The sequence below is a fragment of the Colletotrichum costaricense genome, assembly GCF_030867565.1.
Source record: "Colletotrichum costaricense strain IMI 309622 chromosome Unknown Scaffold_12.1, whole genome shotgun sequence".
NCBI lineage: Eukaryota > Fungi > Ascomycota > Sordariomycetes > Glomerellales > Glomerellaceae > Colletotrichum > Colletotrichum costaricense.
In genome coordinates, this window is record NW_026848241.1 from 1,432,781 (window position 1) to 1,447,588 (window position 14,808).

Here is a 14,808-nt window from a genome sequence, read left to right on the forward strand (position 1 = left end):
CGACCTTGACGGGATCGGGCTTCAAGCTCCCATAATACATAGCTACCTACTTAAATAGGAGTCTTGACGACTCAAGCACTACGAAAATTGCCACCAATCGACGTTGAACAGATACTCAGTGCCGTTACCAATGTAATCGAAGAAAAGATCATGTTTGCCAATCGCATTTCTCACAGGGCATGTGATAGTTGACCATGTCTGCCAACCCCCAGTATTCCCAATGGTACACGTCCCAATCAATTGTCCGCTGCGACTGTCAAGACGCAACTCAATGCGGCCGCCATTGGTTGCAGATGAGACAGCGGCACGAAATTGGCTCGCGCCCCTAGTGCCAAAGTTAACACCCTTGACCTTGATATAATCACCACTGTTGATGAATGCAACGGCAATGCCACCAGAGGCAGTGATTTGAGCCTCAACGCCTTCCGAAAAGGCGATCGTCTCGGCTTCCTGGCGGACAAAAGGGTCCAAGGAGCCAATCTGTGCTGCACCTTCGGATGTCATCGGAATTTGCGGAATGGTTCCATTCGCTCCATAACTAAAACTCTCGACGCAGACAGATCGCTTGTAGGATTGACCACCGGGAAGGGCGTCGTTGTGGTAGAAAAAGTACTGCTTGCCCTTGAATTCTACAATTCCCACGTGATTAGTGTCGCTCGTTCCTCCAGTAGCCATAGCAATACCGCCGTAGGTCCAAGGTCCAGTCGGGCTTGGACTAGTCGAGTACTGGATGTTCTCAGGGCAACATTTGGCTGCGTAGACCATGTAATAGAGGCCATTTTGCTTGTAGAACCAAGGCCCCTCCTGGTACATAGTTTGTCCGTTACCGCGATCGCCGAAGCCATCTGTTGTAAGGGGTACCTTGACGATGTCACCGCTGTAGGAAATCATGTCCTCATTCAGTTTGACGTAGTATAAGTCTGGATTGCCCCAATAAAGATACGCCTGGCCATCATCGTCGATGTAGACAGTAGGGTCGAATTGGCCATTAGCGAGAAGCGGACCGCCGATAGCGTCTTCATACGGCCCTTCGATCTTGTCGCTGACACCCACTCCGATGGCGAAGGTCGCCCAGGTAGGGCCGCGGTTGATGGGGACGTAGTAGTAGAATTTGCCGTTGCGTTCAACTACCTGCCCTGCCCACGCGTCTACGGTAGCCCAGGAGAAGGTTTCAAGGCTCATTGGTGAGCCATGATGTTGCCAATTGACCATATCTGCTGACGAGAATAGCAGCCAATCTTTCATGTTGTACCAAGTGGTTGCGGAATCCTGATCATGGCTGGTAAAGAGGTAGACGCGGTCATTGTAGACAACCGGCGCCGGATCTGCTGTGAAATCGGTCTGGATGATCGGATTGTCTGCTCTGACGATTCCTGAGCCAAAAGGAGAGAGACTTAGAGCCAGTAAAAAAGAAAGATTGACCCAGTACTTAGAAGAATACATCATGCTGGACGTGTCGATGTTTGTACTTAATCATGAAGATTCTAGATCTAGTCGCGTTGGTTACTTAATGGGATTCGTTTCCCACAGAAGTGGACGGCGAAATATAAATATCAGGATCACTCTATATGCACTTTTTCAAATGAAGCATGACTTTAGGAACATCATTCGTGCGGTTCAGTCATTCAACTTAAAGTAGCAGAGAATGATAGTATTGGCGCGCGTGAGCAACATGACCAAGGATAATAGAATTGTGTTTTAACTTCAACCAAACGACGGCAATGGTTCACACTAAAGCGGGTAAAAGGGAGATCTCCGTGAATTTTAGGATAGCCTACATGTAAAATGCATCTCAGTCCTCCCGCACGACAATACATAGATGTAAAAGTTGCGGGAGTACCTCGTATTCACGCAGATCAATCTATTTAGCCTAAAAGCCGATACGTAATGACACAAAACCTCTAAGTGACTAGGTAGCTCAACTTCCTAATACCCCACGTTTTTTCAAACAGCCTTACTCACTGTAGACGTGCCAAGTAAGGTAGTGATTAGGTCGTTTCCGTACCTGCAAAGCGAGAGTTTATAAGTCCGAATAGAATGCTAGCGCCTGTTCAGTACGGGGTAGTTTTACCACGACAGTAACCTGAAGGGGCAGGCAGCTTGACGACCACGTCCAGGATAGGTTTTCTTGTGGAGACGTGGCGAACTCTAATGTTCTTTAACTTCATTGGGGAAATTTACACCGAATGCACGGAAAGAGACACCCTCTCTGGGTAATGCAAAGCAAAACTTCATTAGCATCACTCAGTGTTGAGTTGATAAGCCGATCTACCAAAAGCCAAACCACCTACTTTTAGCCACACCGAAATTGCATCCTTGCCTCTTCATTATTATCCTACTGTTGTCAGGCAGCGGGCTTAGCATTCTACGCGCGATCGACTTGGGGTGGCCTGGAGTAATGGTCGGAGTTTCTAGAGTCCTCAAGTGCGCAGTTTCGAGCGGATTCGGCGTAGAGTTTATAGATCGTAACCGGCCGTATTGGCAATATGCTCATTTGTGCAGTTATTTTGCATTTTAACTTACTAAAAATGATGTCTGGATAATCTTATGCCATGAATAAGTAAGATGAGGCGTTATAATGGTAGATTTACTTGCTGGATTTGCTGACCTCTATTGTACTTGAGGATGGAAGAATGAAAGTCCATTCTCGGCGGTATAAATGTGACTTCAAGTTGAGGCCATTATGTCAAGCGAGAATTGCGAATGTCACGATGCTAGAATACGGCGAACAGGTGATAGAATTCGTTATTGGCACAGTACTTCGTCAACAAAGTCAAAGCCTTACTAGACTTGTGTAGATGTTTGATCAAATCCTGTGAGGAATTCGCGTATATTTGTAGGCGAATGTGTATGTCTGGGTGACTTACTGGTTAGGACTCGGGAACACCTTAAGCCCTTGATGCTTGCGTTTGAGAGTCAAAGCGAGGCAATGGTAAAGCTGTTGCTCGCTCATGGTGCGGATCTCTGGGGATATTGCTCCAATGACGGACCTCTCGCATGGGCTGCCGAGCTTGGGAGGTACAATATGGTACAAATCTTTCTACAACACGAGACTCAGGCATATGAGAACAGGCAAAGCCATATGTTTAGCGCTTTGATGCTAGCTGCTGAAAGTGGTCATGGTGGAATAGTCGAGCTGTTGTTGGAAGATGGCGCCCTAGAGGGATAAGGTGCTTACCAAATAGCCTGGGACTTGGTAGAATGCTTCGGACATGAAGAAGTTATGAACAGCCTAGACCCTTATCTTACAAATGAGGACGGCGATGGGAAGTAAGAGAAGACATTTAGCGGGGGGCTATGCGTAGTAACGATTTAATAAAGCAGGATTCGTATACACAACAGGCTTTGTCACCCCAAATTCGTTCGATTTGACACTTATCAGATTTCTAGCGATACATAGGAGAGTCAGGTATTTTGAGAGTATTTACGATGCTGACTAGCAGTCTTAGCCTGGACATCGACCAGGTTTGAGCTTGGGGCGTTATTCCGACACTTGTCGGAACCGTTCCCGGAACAGTGAATCTGTTGAACAACCCCCCTGTCTTTGTTACCGGCTCCGCTTGAAAACAGATCTGGAAGACGATTTCTCTTTTATTTGATTGACCTTTCCTCTTTGGTCGACATATACTACTGGTTAGCGACAACTGTTTGATCGGCCTCTAAGCCTATCTATGGACCGTTGTGTTGTGCATCGGAATATTTCGCCATCTTTCTCTGCAGGTTCTCACAACAGTGATTGGCCTCCACTCTTTCTGTTATTACAGGTGGTACTCTCTAGGGTCGGTGACACGAATACCTCTTCGCTCCCACACGCCCTCAATGTTCATGTCCGCTGTTCCCCTGAATAAAAGTCAGTACACAATAACGGTTGGCCATGAAGCGGCAGTAACTTACTCTTCTCGCGGCACGACTGCTGGTTCAGTCTGTCCTGCTGCAACATCGGGGTTTCTGAACACAAAGTTCTTTTTCTACGTCGGGGGGAAGAGGAGATCTCGGTCAGCGCGACTTCCTCTCAACAGTTATCCGTGGGTGTGGCCTTACCAGTCCCAATGATAGATGAATTGCCGGTGGAGTAACTACAATGTGCTCTGTCGGCTCTTGGCCATTGATCATAGCCAGAATGTTCTGAGCGACTACCTTCGCTTGTCCGGCGCCAGGCCGAGCAGCCTTGTGCGCACCAGAGTCGGCAATATCACCAGCAGCAAACATGTGCGGGTATGCTGGGTCTTCAAATTGCAGTGTCGGTCGCACTTTGATGAAGCCGTTCGCCGGGTTTACAAGAGGGGTGTCGCCAGTCTGCTTGAGATCCTGAAGGAACTGGTTGTTAGGTATTTGCCCCGTTGCGGGGATGATCAGATCCGCTGAGAGTCCACGACCATCTTGCAGCTTGACTGAAGTCTGGGAGGCAAGACCGCCAGGAGGAATCACAGCACGGGAGCCGGTGATCAACCTAAAGTAATATGTCAATAACTGTTGAGACAAGGATGTCACGCTGATGAGCATACTTGATTCCTAACTCATCGAATCGAGCCTTGATAATCTCATCCAACTTGGTGTGGTAAAGAGGCATGAGGTGCTCTCGTGAATGCACAAGAGTGACCTCCTTCTCAGGGTAAATTTCCTTAAGATCCGTAGCCATCTGAACGCCCACCGCGCCGCCTCCGATGAGAATGACAGAAGATGCCTTCTGAACCGCCTGCTGATGCGCTCTCAAGGTGTCGACCGACGATAGCTTATCATCACCGGGCATAGTTCCTGGGCTGGGCAATCTGGTGCCTGTTGTGACAACCAAATAATCGAATGGAATCTCTCCTGAACCATGCCATCCTCTATCCAGAATGACGGAGTTGGGGCGGAGAGATTTGGCACGGGCTTGAATCACCTGGTGCCGCGATGGGTCGGATGACTTTGAGAAAGCTGCTGTGTATGGAATGAAGGCTTTGTGCTCATGGTCTGGGAGGACTGCGAAGCGAGGCTGAATCACGGTTTAGTAATAAATCGCAACGACGCAGTGACTACACTGGCAACTCACAAATGCGAAAAGATGATGAAAGTGGCTGTGCGGTTCAACAAGCAAAATCTGCTCGCTACGAGTCAGTCGTCACTCGTTTCAAAGTTGTTTTTTTGGAAGTTCACTCACGCGGTGGGATGCTGGCAGAGCAGCGGCAAGCTCGCTCACAGCGGCCTGACTCACGGCGAGCTGTTAGCACTTATTCTATAGGCAACAGCCTAAGTACAAAGAGACACTTACAAGACCGACATACGATCCTCCGAGGACGACAACGTTCTTCAATGGTTGCAGCATCTTGATTAGTCGGGCAGTATTTGAGATATCCGAAGACGTGGGGTAGAAATGTGAATCTTGGCAGCTGGAACAATTGAGTGTGGAAGCTTCGGTTGCAGGACACTTCGGCTTTAACAGATTGTATTTCACTAAGAAATCGGAGCCTGGCTCGTATTACGAGACTTGCACTGTGGGTCAAGTGCGAGTTGACAGTGTGTCGCAGTCGCCCTACCGGCGATGGCTGCCACACCGATTTGTAATTGCAAATCTGATTAGATCTCTCTCAGCACTTTAGAGACAGCTTGGGTTAACCCCCACTTTACCCGACTCACGTTCGATTTGTTCGGAATTAGTGGCGGAACCAAAGAGTCGGAGCCGACTTGGCCGCCGTTGCCGATGGATACTATAAGGACGTGCTCGAATTGGCGGGGCCGAACCGGCAATCAGTTGCGGCAATTTGGCCAGACCCAGCCAGACCGGCTGTCCTTAGCTTAGTTAGATATCTATATACGATCGGCTTCCTATCGCCTTAGAGCCCGGACCTCTGTTTCTAGAGACCGTTCTGGACGTCTACGCTAAAAAAGAGCTACTTAATAAGAACGCTTCTTATTTAATTAAGTACTAAAGAGGGAGTAGTTTATTTATTAATTATATAGTGGTTTTTTAGGGCTTTACAAATATAAAATATCAAACTTAATTAGATTAAAATTTAATAAAATATTATATAATAAGAGAAACGTATAACGTATATAATAAATAAGTAAAATAAATAAGTATTTAGAATAAAAAGTTATAATTATAATACTTTAATACGATTAAGCACTTTTTTCTTTTAATATATTATAATATACTTAAATAAAGAGTTTTAAATTTAACTTACTTTTTCAGCTATTTAAAAAAGCCTTTTGACTAAGCGTTTAGACTATAATAAAAATCTATTTAATTAATTATATTATACTTATATATAAATAAAAAGATAATCATTATAATATAATACTATCCTTAATTTATAGAATTTAATATTATTAAACAAAGGAATAGAAATTAGTTAAGTATATTTTTAATTTGAAATTCTAAGTATACTTTCTTTATATGAATAATATAAAGAACATAATTAATTAATAAATTACTTATTAATTATATTATACTTATTATTAAAAGATTCAAAGGTTTTTATTTTATTTAGTACTAATTATAGCTTTAAACGCGTTTATTTTATAAATATTATTATTAAAAAGCTTAACATAAAGATTTAAATATAATTATTATATAATTTATTTTATAATAAATATAGTTGTAAAATATAATGTTATAAAGTCTAATATATATAACTTAGGTAAAATCTATTTTATAATAAATTAAGTTATATTTAATATAATTATTATAAATATAAAAAAAGCGTTTAAATATAAAAATAATATCCCCCTAATAAAGTAATCCGCCGGGGCCGTATTATATATTACGTATTAAAGAAAACTAAGTATATTACGCTCTATATCTAATTATTAATTAAAATAGTAATTAACTAACTTAATTATTATCTTCTTTTTATTAATAACTTTTAACCTTTTACTATATAAAGTCTTCTTAAGTTCTAGTTATTTATAAAGTAAGTTTTACTTATTTTAATATATATAAGACTTTTTAATACTAGCTTATATAAATAGCTAGGTTTAATATAATCTTTTTTTTATATAAGTATTATTATTACTTAAGGGGTTTTATAAGAGCTATTTAAAGTATTAATTTATTATTTTAACTTTATATACCTCTAGCTCGCTTATTATAATTATTATAACTAAGCTAATATTAATATATTAAATCTTTATATCCGTATTAACTTAATTATTTATAATATTTATAATACTACTTAGCTAAATTTTATATTATTAAAAAGTACTTTACTATTTTTTAAGTATATTTATATTAGTTATAATAATTATAGCGTCGACTTAGCTAAAAAGGGCGCCTAGGTTAAGAAAAATAGACTTCTTAAAAAGTATATTTAGAATAAGTTTTTATTAAATTAATAATTTATATATTAATAAGTTTATATAGCAAATTTATTTAATTTCAATAGAGAGTAGGTTTAAGTAATATTAAAAATAATAAGGATAAAAAGAATTTTTACGAGCTTTAAATAATAAATATTACCCTATTTAGCCCTTTTTCAAAAACCTTTACGTCGTTATTAAAGTTTAGAACTTTTATAATTTAAAAAGGCTAGTTCTAATTATTACGCCTAATTATTATAGCTAATTATTATAATTAATCTTTATTATTAACCTTTTTAACTAGCGCCGTTACGTAAAAAATAGCTTATCTATTCTAAATTAAATAGCGGTTTTTATATTAGAAATATTATATTATATTAAGTACGTACTTAAGATATGTTACGTATATTATATAATTAAAAAGTATATTATATTATATAATGTTTTTAAAAGTATAATCTCGTTAAGGTCGATCTTTTATATTTATAAAGCTAGAAAAAACTACTATATATAAAAATAATATAAATTAGTAATTAAAAATTCTTTAAAATTATTTAAGTTATTAGTTTTTTAAACTATAATGTTTTTTTATATATTATTATAATAATCAAATATCACCTCTTTATTTAATATATAAAATTTAGTTTATTATACAATTAAGTTATTATAATACTTAAAGACGAATAAGTATAAAAAAGGCCTAGATTAAGTAAAATATTTTCAATAATATATAAAATTATATATAGAAATCAATATTCTTTTTATATTATAATAATATAAAACTTATTACTTTATAAATATAAATAATATTATGAAGAAATAATACTACTACTCTTTATATATTAAGTTATTTATTTGGTTTATTATAACTCTTAACTACTAAATATTTTAAAGAATAAGTACAGTTTTGTTATAATTTAATATTATATTATATTATTTTAATAAATATAATTATTTTAAATAAATTATAAGCTTATTAAATACCTCTTTATATTATATATTTTAACCCCCTAACAGAGCAATCCGCCGGGGCCGTACTATATATTACGTATTAAAGAAAACTAAGTATATTACGCTCTATACTTAATTACTAATTAAAATAGTAGTTAACCGACTCGACCGTTATTTTCCTTTTATTAACTCCCGACCTTCCTCTACCCGTTTAGAGAGCGAGCTATACTTACTCTAATATATATAAGACCTCTTAATACTAGCCCGCGTAAGTAACTAGATCCCGTATTATATACTCCTTCTTATTAAGAGTTAAGGGGCCCTTTATATATTCCCTTATATTTATAATATAGCCCGTATTAGAGGGATTTCTAATTTTATAAAGTATAATTTTTAAATTAGTATTAATATATTAGATCTTAACGTCCGTATTAGCCTAGCTATTTATAGCGTTCGTATTATTACTTAGCTAAATTCCGTATTACTAAAAAATACTTTACTAATCCTTAGGCATACTTACGTTAACTATAATAGCTATAGTATTGAGCTAGCTAAGGGCGCCTAGCCCGAGAGGGGTAAACTTATTAACGGGTATTTTTAAAATAAGTTCTCGTTAAAATAGTATTTTAACTAGCTAACCTCTTAACTAGTTATCTAACTAACTATCTAAGTAGTAGTTTATATATTAATAGGTTTATTTAGTAGATTTATTTAGTAAATTTATTTAGTAGATTTATTTAGTTTAAATAGAAAATAGCTTTAGGTAATATTAGAAGTAATAAGGATAAAAAGAATCTTTACGAGCTCTAGTACGGTAAAAGAGTAGTAAATATTAGCCTATTTAGCCCTTTTTTTAAAAACCTCTACGTTACTATTAAAGTTTAGAACTTCTATAGTTAAGGGCTACTTCTAATTATTATGGCTAATTATTATAGCTAACTATTACGACCGACTTCTATTATTAACCTTTCTAACTAGCGCCGCTACGTAAAGGGTAGCTTACCTATCCTAAATTATATAGTAGTTTTTATATTAAAATTACTATATTACGTTAAGCACGTACTTAGGGTATATTACGCGTATTATATAGTTAAAAAGTATACCGTATTATATAATTTTTTTTAAAAGCGTAATCTCGTTAAGGTCGATCTTTTATACTTATAAAGCTAGAAAAAAACCACTATATTATATATTTTAATTATATAAAAATATATAAAAATAGAACTATTAATAAAATTAAGCTACATAATAAAGATAAATAACTATCCTAATTAGTAATTAGATAAAGAGCGTAATTTATATTGTTTTATTTTAATATATAATATATATAAAAGCTTTAATAGTCTATTAAAATAATAGGAGTATTTACTAATACTATATAGTTATACTAAGAATTGCCTAAGTAGCTAGTAAAGATAGAATAATAAAATAAATAAAGGCCTTAATAAACTAATTAATTAGAGAGTATTAATTATATACTTTGTTTTTATTAAAAGTTATATCCTAAACCTATAAGTAGTTGAATAAAAATATAGTGATTACTTATTATTTTATATACCTACTTAGTATATTAGTATAAACCTACCAACTTTATTATACTAATATAAGTAATTAAAAAACTAATACCCAAACTTTTTGAAAACGTACTAATAAATATAGTATAAATATAGTATTATTCGCACTTTTAACGCCCTATAATTTATTATAAATAAAATTTATCTTATTATATCTTAAAAAAGATTCAATAATATAGCTTATTTAAAATTAAACTTAATAGAACTTTTTAAAATAATAAATTAATACTTAATATATTATATTACGTTTTCATTTTTATTTATTATTATACTTAATACTTATTTTTAGTATTAGAATTATTAATTTTGCGGGATCCTGTGCGCTATATAGATACTAATGGGTCCTTACTATACGTGTGTTAAGGTTTCTATGACCCCACTATAAAATTTTTTCGTATCCAAACCCGCACCTCTTTTATCTCGTAACTATCATGCACTCATTTCTTACATACCTTACTTCGACATATCTACTTATTATCAAAAACATAAGAGTAAGCCTCCGTATATAGCCACGGCGAGACAGCTAAGAAGACGGACAAACTGCTTAAAGGATATACTCTCTAGGATAACGTTTTCACTTGCACGTTCCTGTCTGCCTTAAGAAGCAGCCAGACCCGCCCGAAGATAACACGCGCCGTCCCGTCCGCCAGTCGCCTCCTCGAAACCCCGATCCCACCCCATTCTCCCTCGTTTTTCCCGAGATGTCTCATGCAGAGAGTACCGGGCCGCACGTTCCGCCTCCTCATATCCCGTCTCGATATAGCCTACAGCGGACCGGGACGGCCGTCTTAGACCGTCAACATCTACAAAGGAGTGAGACACATATCCCACTTCCGCCCATCCCGACGAGTCGTACACCACTAAGTACCGAGACGCACGTCCCGCCTCCTCATATCCCGTCTCGATATGTCCTACAGCGGACTGGGACGGCCGTATCAGACCGACAATTCGTGCAAAGGAGCGAGACTTACATCCCGCCTCCCAACATCCCGACACGTCGTCCATCACTGCAGACCAAAACGGCCGTCTCAGACCAACGACTTCAACTTCTACCAAGGAGCGAGACATACATCCCGCCTCCGCCCATCCCGGTTCCACCCCCTCAAGATACACCTCCCCGAGACACGCCTCCCCGAGACACGTCTTCCCGAGACACGCCTCCTGAAGACCCACCATTGAGCTCTACTTTGTCTGACCTTTTGTCGATGTCTCCCGAAGAGGCCTTCAGGACGTGGCAGAAACGATTAGTTGAGGGATCTTCCTCTAATAGTGGGATTTCCTACGGACCAGCAATCAAAAAGCCAAATGGATGCCTGATTACTCAGAAAAGGCCTGCCACAAAAGTCTGTCTCTTTTATTATTTCTTAACTCTTAACTCTATATACTGATACTTAAACCTAGAGCGGGTATGTTAGTATTGAGCCAATGGTATTAAAGACTTCAAATAGAAGACTACGTACGCAATATGCTCATAGACTAGCTATTAAGGCATTTCGTCCAAAAGATGTACTTAAACTAGCTGAGGGTTGCGAAGTAAGCCACCTCTGCGGCCAAACTGGATGTATTAATCCCGAGCATTTAGTTGTCGAGACGGGTAAAAAGAACGTAGCAAGGAAGTCTTATAGAGCTGCTATGAGTATGCTCCTGTTCTTGATCTATATCTAAGCTATAAAGCTAATTAATATCTAGCTTACGTTCGTTGGGTTCTGGAAAGGCGAGAAGTTTTTTAAAATTATTTCGAAGAGTGTAGTAGACTCAGCTCCGGCTTATAGGTGTAAACCTAAATGTATAGAATATATAGAACAGGGGTTAGTTACAAGAGTAGTATAATAAGATAATATAGCTACTATAACTATAGTAACGAGTTATTCTTATTATATACTAATACTAATTTCTTTTTTTTTAATAATAAAGTAGAGTAGTAATACGATCAGTGTATCTTAATAAAAAAGACTATTATAAAAAGAAAAATAATATACGGTCTAAAAATACTAAGAGTAAGGAGGCTTAGGGAGACTTAAGATATAATAATATATAAATATTAATATTTTAAAAGTTAATATAGTAAAAGACGCCTATTCTATTGATTATAAGATAACGTTAGTATATAAATACGTACGTTTTAAATAAAGAAATAATAAATTACGTATTATTCTATAATTACTTATATGAGATCTATTTTAATTCCGGCTAATATACTTAACTAAAGAATTCTATTATTAAAGAAAACTAAAGGTAATATGCTATTATTATCTTAGTTAATAAAATAGACTTATAATATAGATACTTTAGCATACGCTTTAAGGTTTTTTATATAATTAAAATATATTTTAATAGCTTTAAAAAAGTACATATCGTTTTTAAAATATTAATATAAGTGTTTAATAAAGAATATTAATAGTTACTTATACTAAATAATAAATATAAAGCCTAAAAATAAAGCTTAATAATAGCTTTAGTATATTATATACGACTATTAGTATGTATTTTAAGAGTTTAAAAGATAATTAGTAAATATTAGTTAACGTATAGAATAAGCGAGTAAAATAAATAAGTAAGTAAAATACGAAATCGTAACTATAATATAAATATAATTAAAAAGCCCCGCCAATAGTTTTATATTAATTTAAACTATTTAGTATTCTCTTTTTTAAATATCTTTTTAGTAATTTAATATATTTATATATTATAACTCGTATTTCTATAGACGCTATATTATTATTAACCTATTTTAGTCCTTAGTTATTAATTATAATTTTAGCATATTCCTTTTCTAATTTAAGTTATTCTCTTTTTAAAAAGTCTAGGTTTTTAATTTTAATATAATAACTTAGTATATAAATCTTTATACCCCTTTTAATAAATATTTAATAGTTTCAATAATTAAAGTTAAAGAGCAATTTTAATAACGAGGAATCTAATTTTTAATAAGTTATAACTATAATAATACTTTTATTAAGTTATTTAGTATTTAAAAAGTCTAAGCTAAGGGTATTATTAAAAAGGATCTTATAAGTATTAGAGTATATAATTTTATATAATAGTTTTTTTTTAGCTTTATAAGTATATAAATTCGATGTTAACGAGATTATACTTTTAAAAAAAATTATATAATATAACATACTTTTTAATTATATAATACGCGTAATATATCTTAAGTATATACTAAACGTAATCCCTCTAACGGAGTAATTTACTAGGGCCGTATTATATATTATATAAAAAAAAAAAAACTAAGTATAATGCGCTCTATACTTAACTACTAACTAAAATAGTAATTAACTAACTTAACTATTATCTCCCTTTTATTAATAACTCTTAACCTTTTATTATAGTCCTCTTAAGTTCTAATTATTTATAGGGTAAGCTTTATTTATTTTAATATATATAAAACCTCTTAGTACTAGCCTACGTAAGTAGTTAGGTTTAATATAATCTTTTTTTTTATATAAGTATTATTATTACCTAAGGGGTATTATAAGAGCTATTTAAAATATTAATCTATTATTTTAACTTAATATATTTTTAAATAATTAATATATGGGCCTTATAAACTAATATACGGGCGTTACTTTTATATAAGCGTTATTAATTTATTTTTTAATTAGTTTAAAAAAATAGTACCTCTTTATAAAAATAATAAACCCCCCGACGGAGTAATTCGCTAGGGCCGTACCGTATATTACGTATTAAAGAAAACTAAGTATAATACGCTCTATACCTAATTACTAACTAAAATAATAGTTAACTAACTCGATTATTATCTCCTTTTTATTAATAACTCCTAACCTTTTATTATATAAAGTTTTCTTAAGTTCTAGCCGCTTATAGGGCGAGCTTTACTTATTTTAATATATATAAGACCTCCTAGTACTAGCTTACGTAAATAGCTAGGTCTAGTATAATCTATTTTTTTATATAAGTATTATTATTACCTAGGGGGTCCTATAAGAGCTATTTAAAGTACTAGCTTATTACCCTAATTTTATATATTTTTAACCCGTTTATTATAACTATTATAACTAGGCTAGTATTAATATATTAAATTTTAGTATTTATATTAGCCCGGTTATTTATAGCGCTTATAATATTACTTAGCTAAATTCTATATTATTAGAAAGTACTTTACTACTTTTTAGGCATATTTATAGTAGTTATAATAACTATAGCGTCGAGCTAGCCGAGGGCGCCTAGCCCGAGAGGGGTAGACTTATCGATAGGCATCTTTAGCCTACTAATTACTAACTATATACTAAGAGGTTCTCGTTATAATATTTTAACTAGTTAACCTCTTAACTAGCTATTTAACTAGTTATCTAGGTAGTAGTTTATATATTAATAAGTTTATTTAGTGGATTTATTTAGTAGATTTATTTAGTAAATTTATTTAGTTTAAATAGAGAGTAGCTTTGGGCGATATTAGAAATAATAAGGATAAAAAGAATTTTTATAAGCTCTAATACGAGTAATAAATATTAGCCTATTTAGCCTTTTTTCTAAAAACCTTTATATTACTATTAAAGTTTAAAACCTTTATAGTTAAGGAAGGCCGCTTCTAACTATTATAGCTAATTATTATAGCTAACTATTATAGCTAATTATTATAGCTAACTATTATAGCTAATTATTATAGCTAACTATTATAGCTAATTATTATGGCCGACTTCTATTATTAACTTTTCTAGCTAGTGCTACTACGTAATAAAGAGGGTAGCTTACTTATTCTAAATTAAATAGCGGTTTTCGTATTAAAATTATTATATTACGTTAAGTGCGTATTTAGGATATATTACGCGTATTATATAGTTAAAAAGTGTATTATATTATATAATTTACTTTAAAAACGTAATCCCGTTAAGGTCGATCTTTTATATTTATAAAGCCGGAAAGAAAACTACTATATAGAAATAATAAAAGTAATTATATTAATATAACTATTCTTATTATATTTTTTAACTTAAGCTCTAGTTTAAGATTTTTAAAAATAAAAATATTATTATAAGTT

General features: G+C 34.2%; 2 protein-coding genes across 2 annotated transcripts; both read right to left on the reverse strand.

The window, feature by feature from the left end:
- Positions 1–78: 78 nt before the first annotated feature.
- CCOS01_11433 (uncharacterized protein) lies at positions 79–1,446 on the reverse strand (the record flags this gene model as incomplete). The annotated part of the gene is made up of 1 exon (XM_060459586.1): positions 79–1,446. One exon carries the CDS (start codon positions 1,444–1,446, stop codon positions 79–81), a length of 1,368 nt encoding a protein of 455 aa, XP_060310318.1.
- A 2,312-nt stretch (positions 1,447–3,758) lies between these two features.
- CCOS01_11434 (oxidoreductase) lies at positions 3,759–5,305 on the reverse strand (the record flags this gene model as incomplete). The annotated part of the gene is made up of 7 exons (XM_060459587.1): positions 3,759–3,840; positions 3,895–3,968; positions 4,042–4,450; positions 4,506–4,975; positions 5,033–5,080; positions 5,141–5,185; positions 5,252–5,305. The coding sequence occupies 7 exons, from the start codon at positions 5,303–5,305 to the stop codon at positions 3,759–3,761; spliced, it is 1,182 nt and encodes a 393-aa protein (XP_060310319.1).
- Between the last annotated feature and the right edge of the window lie 9,503 nt (positions 5,306–14,808).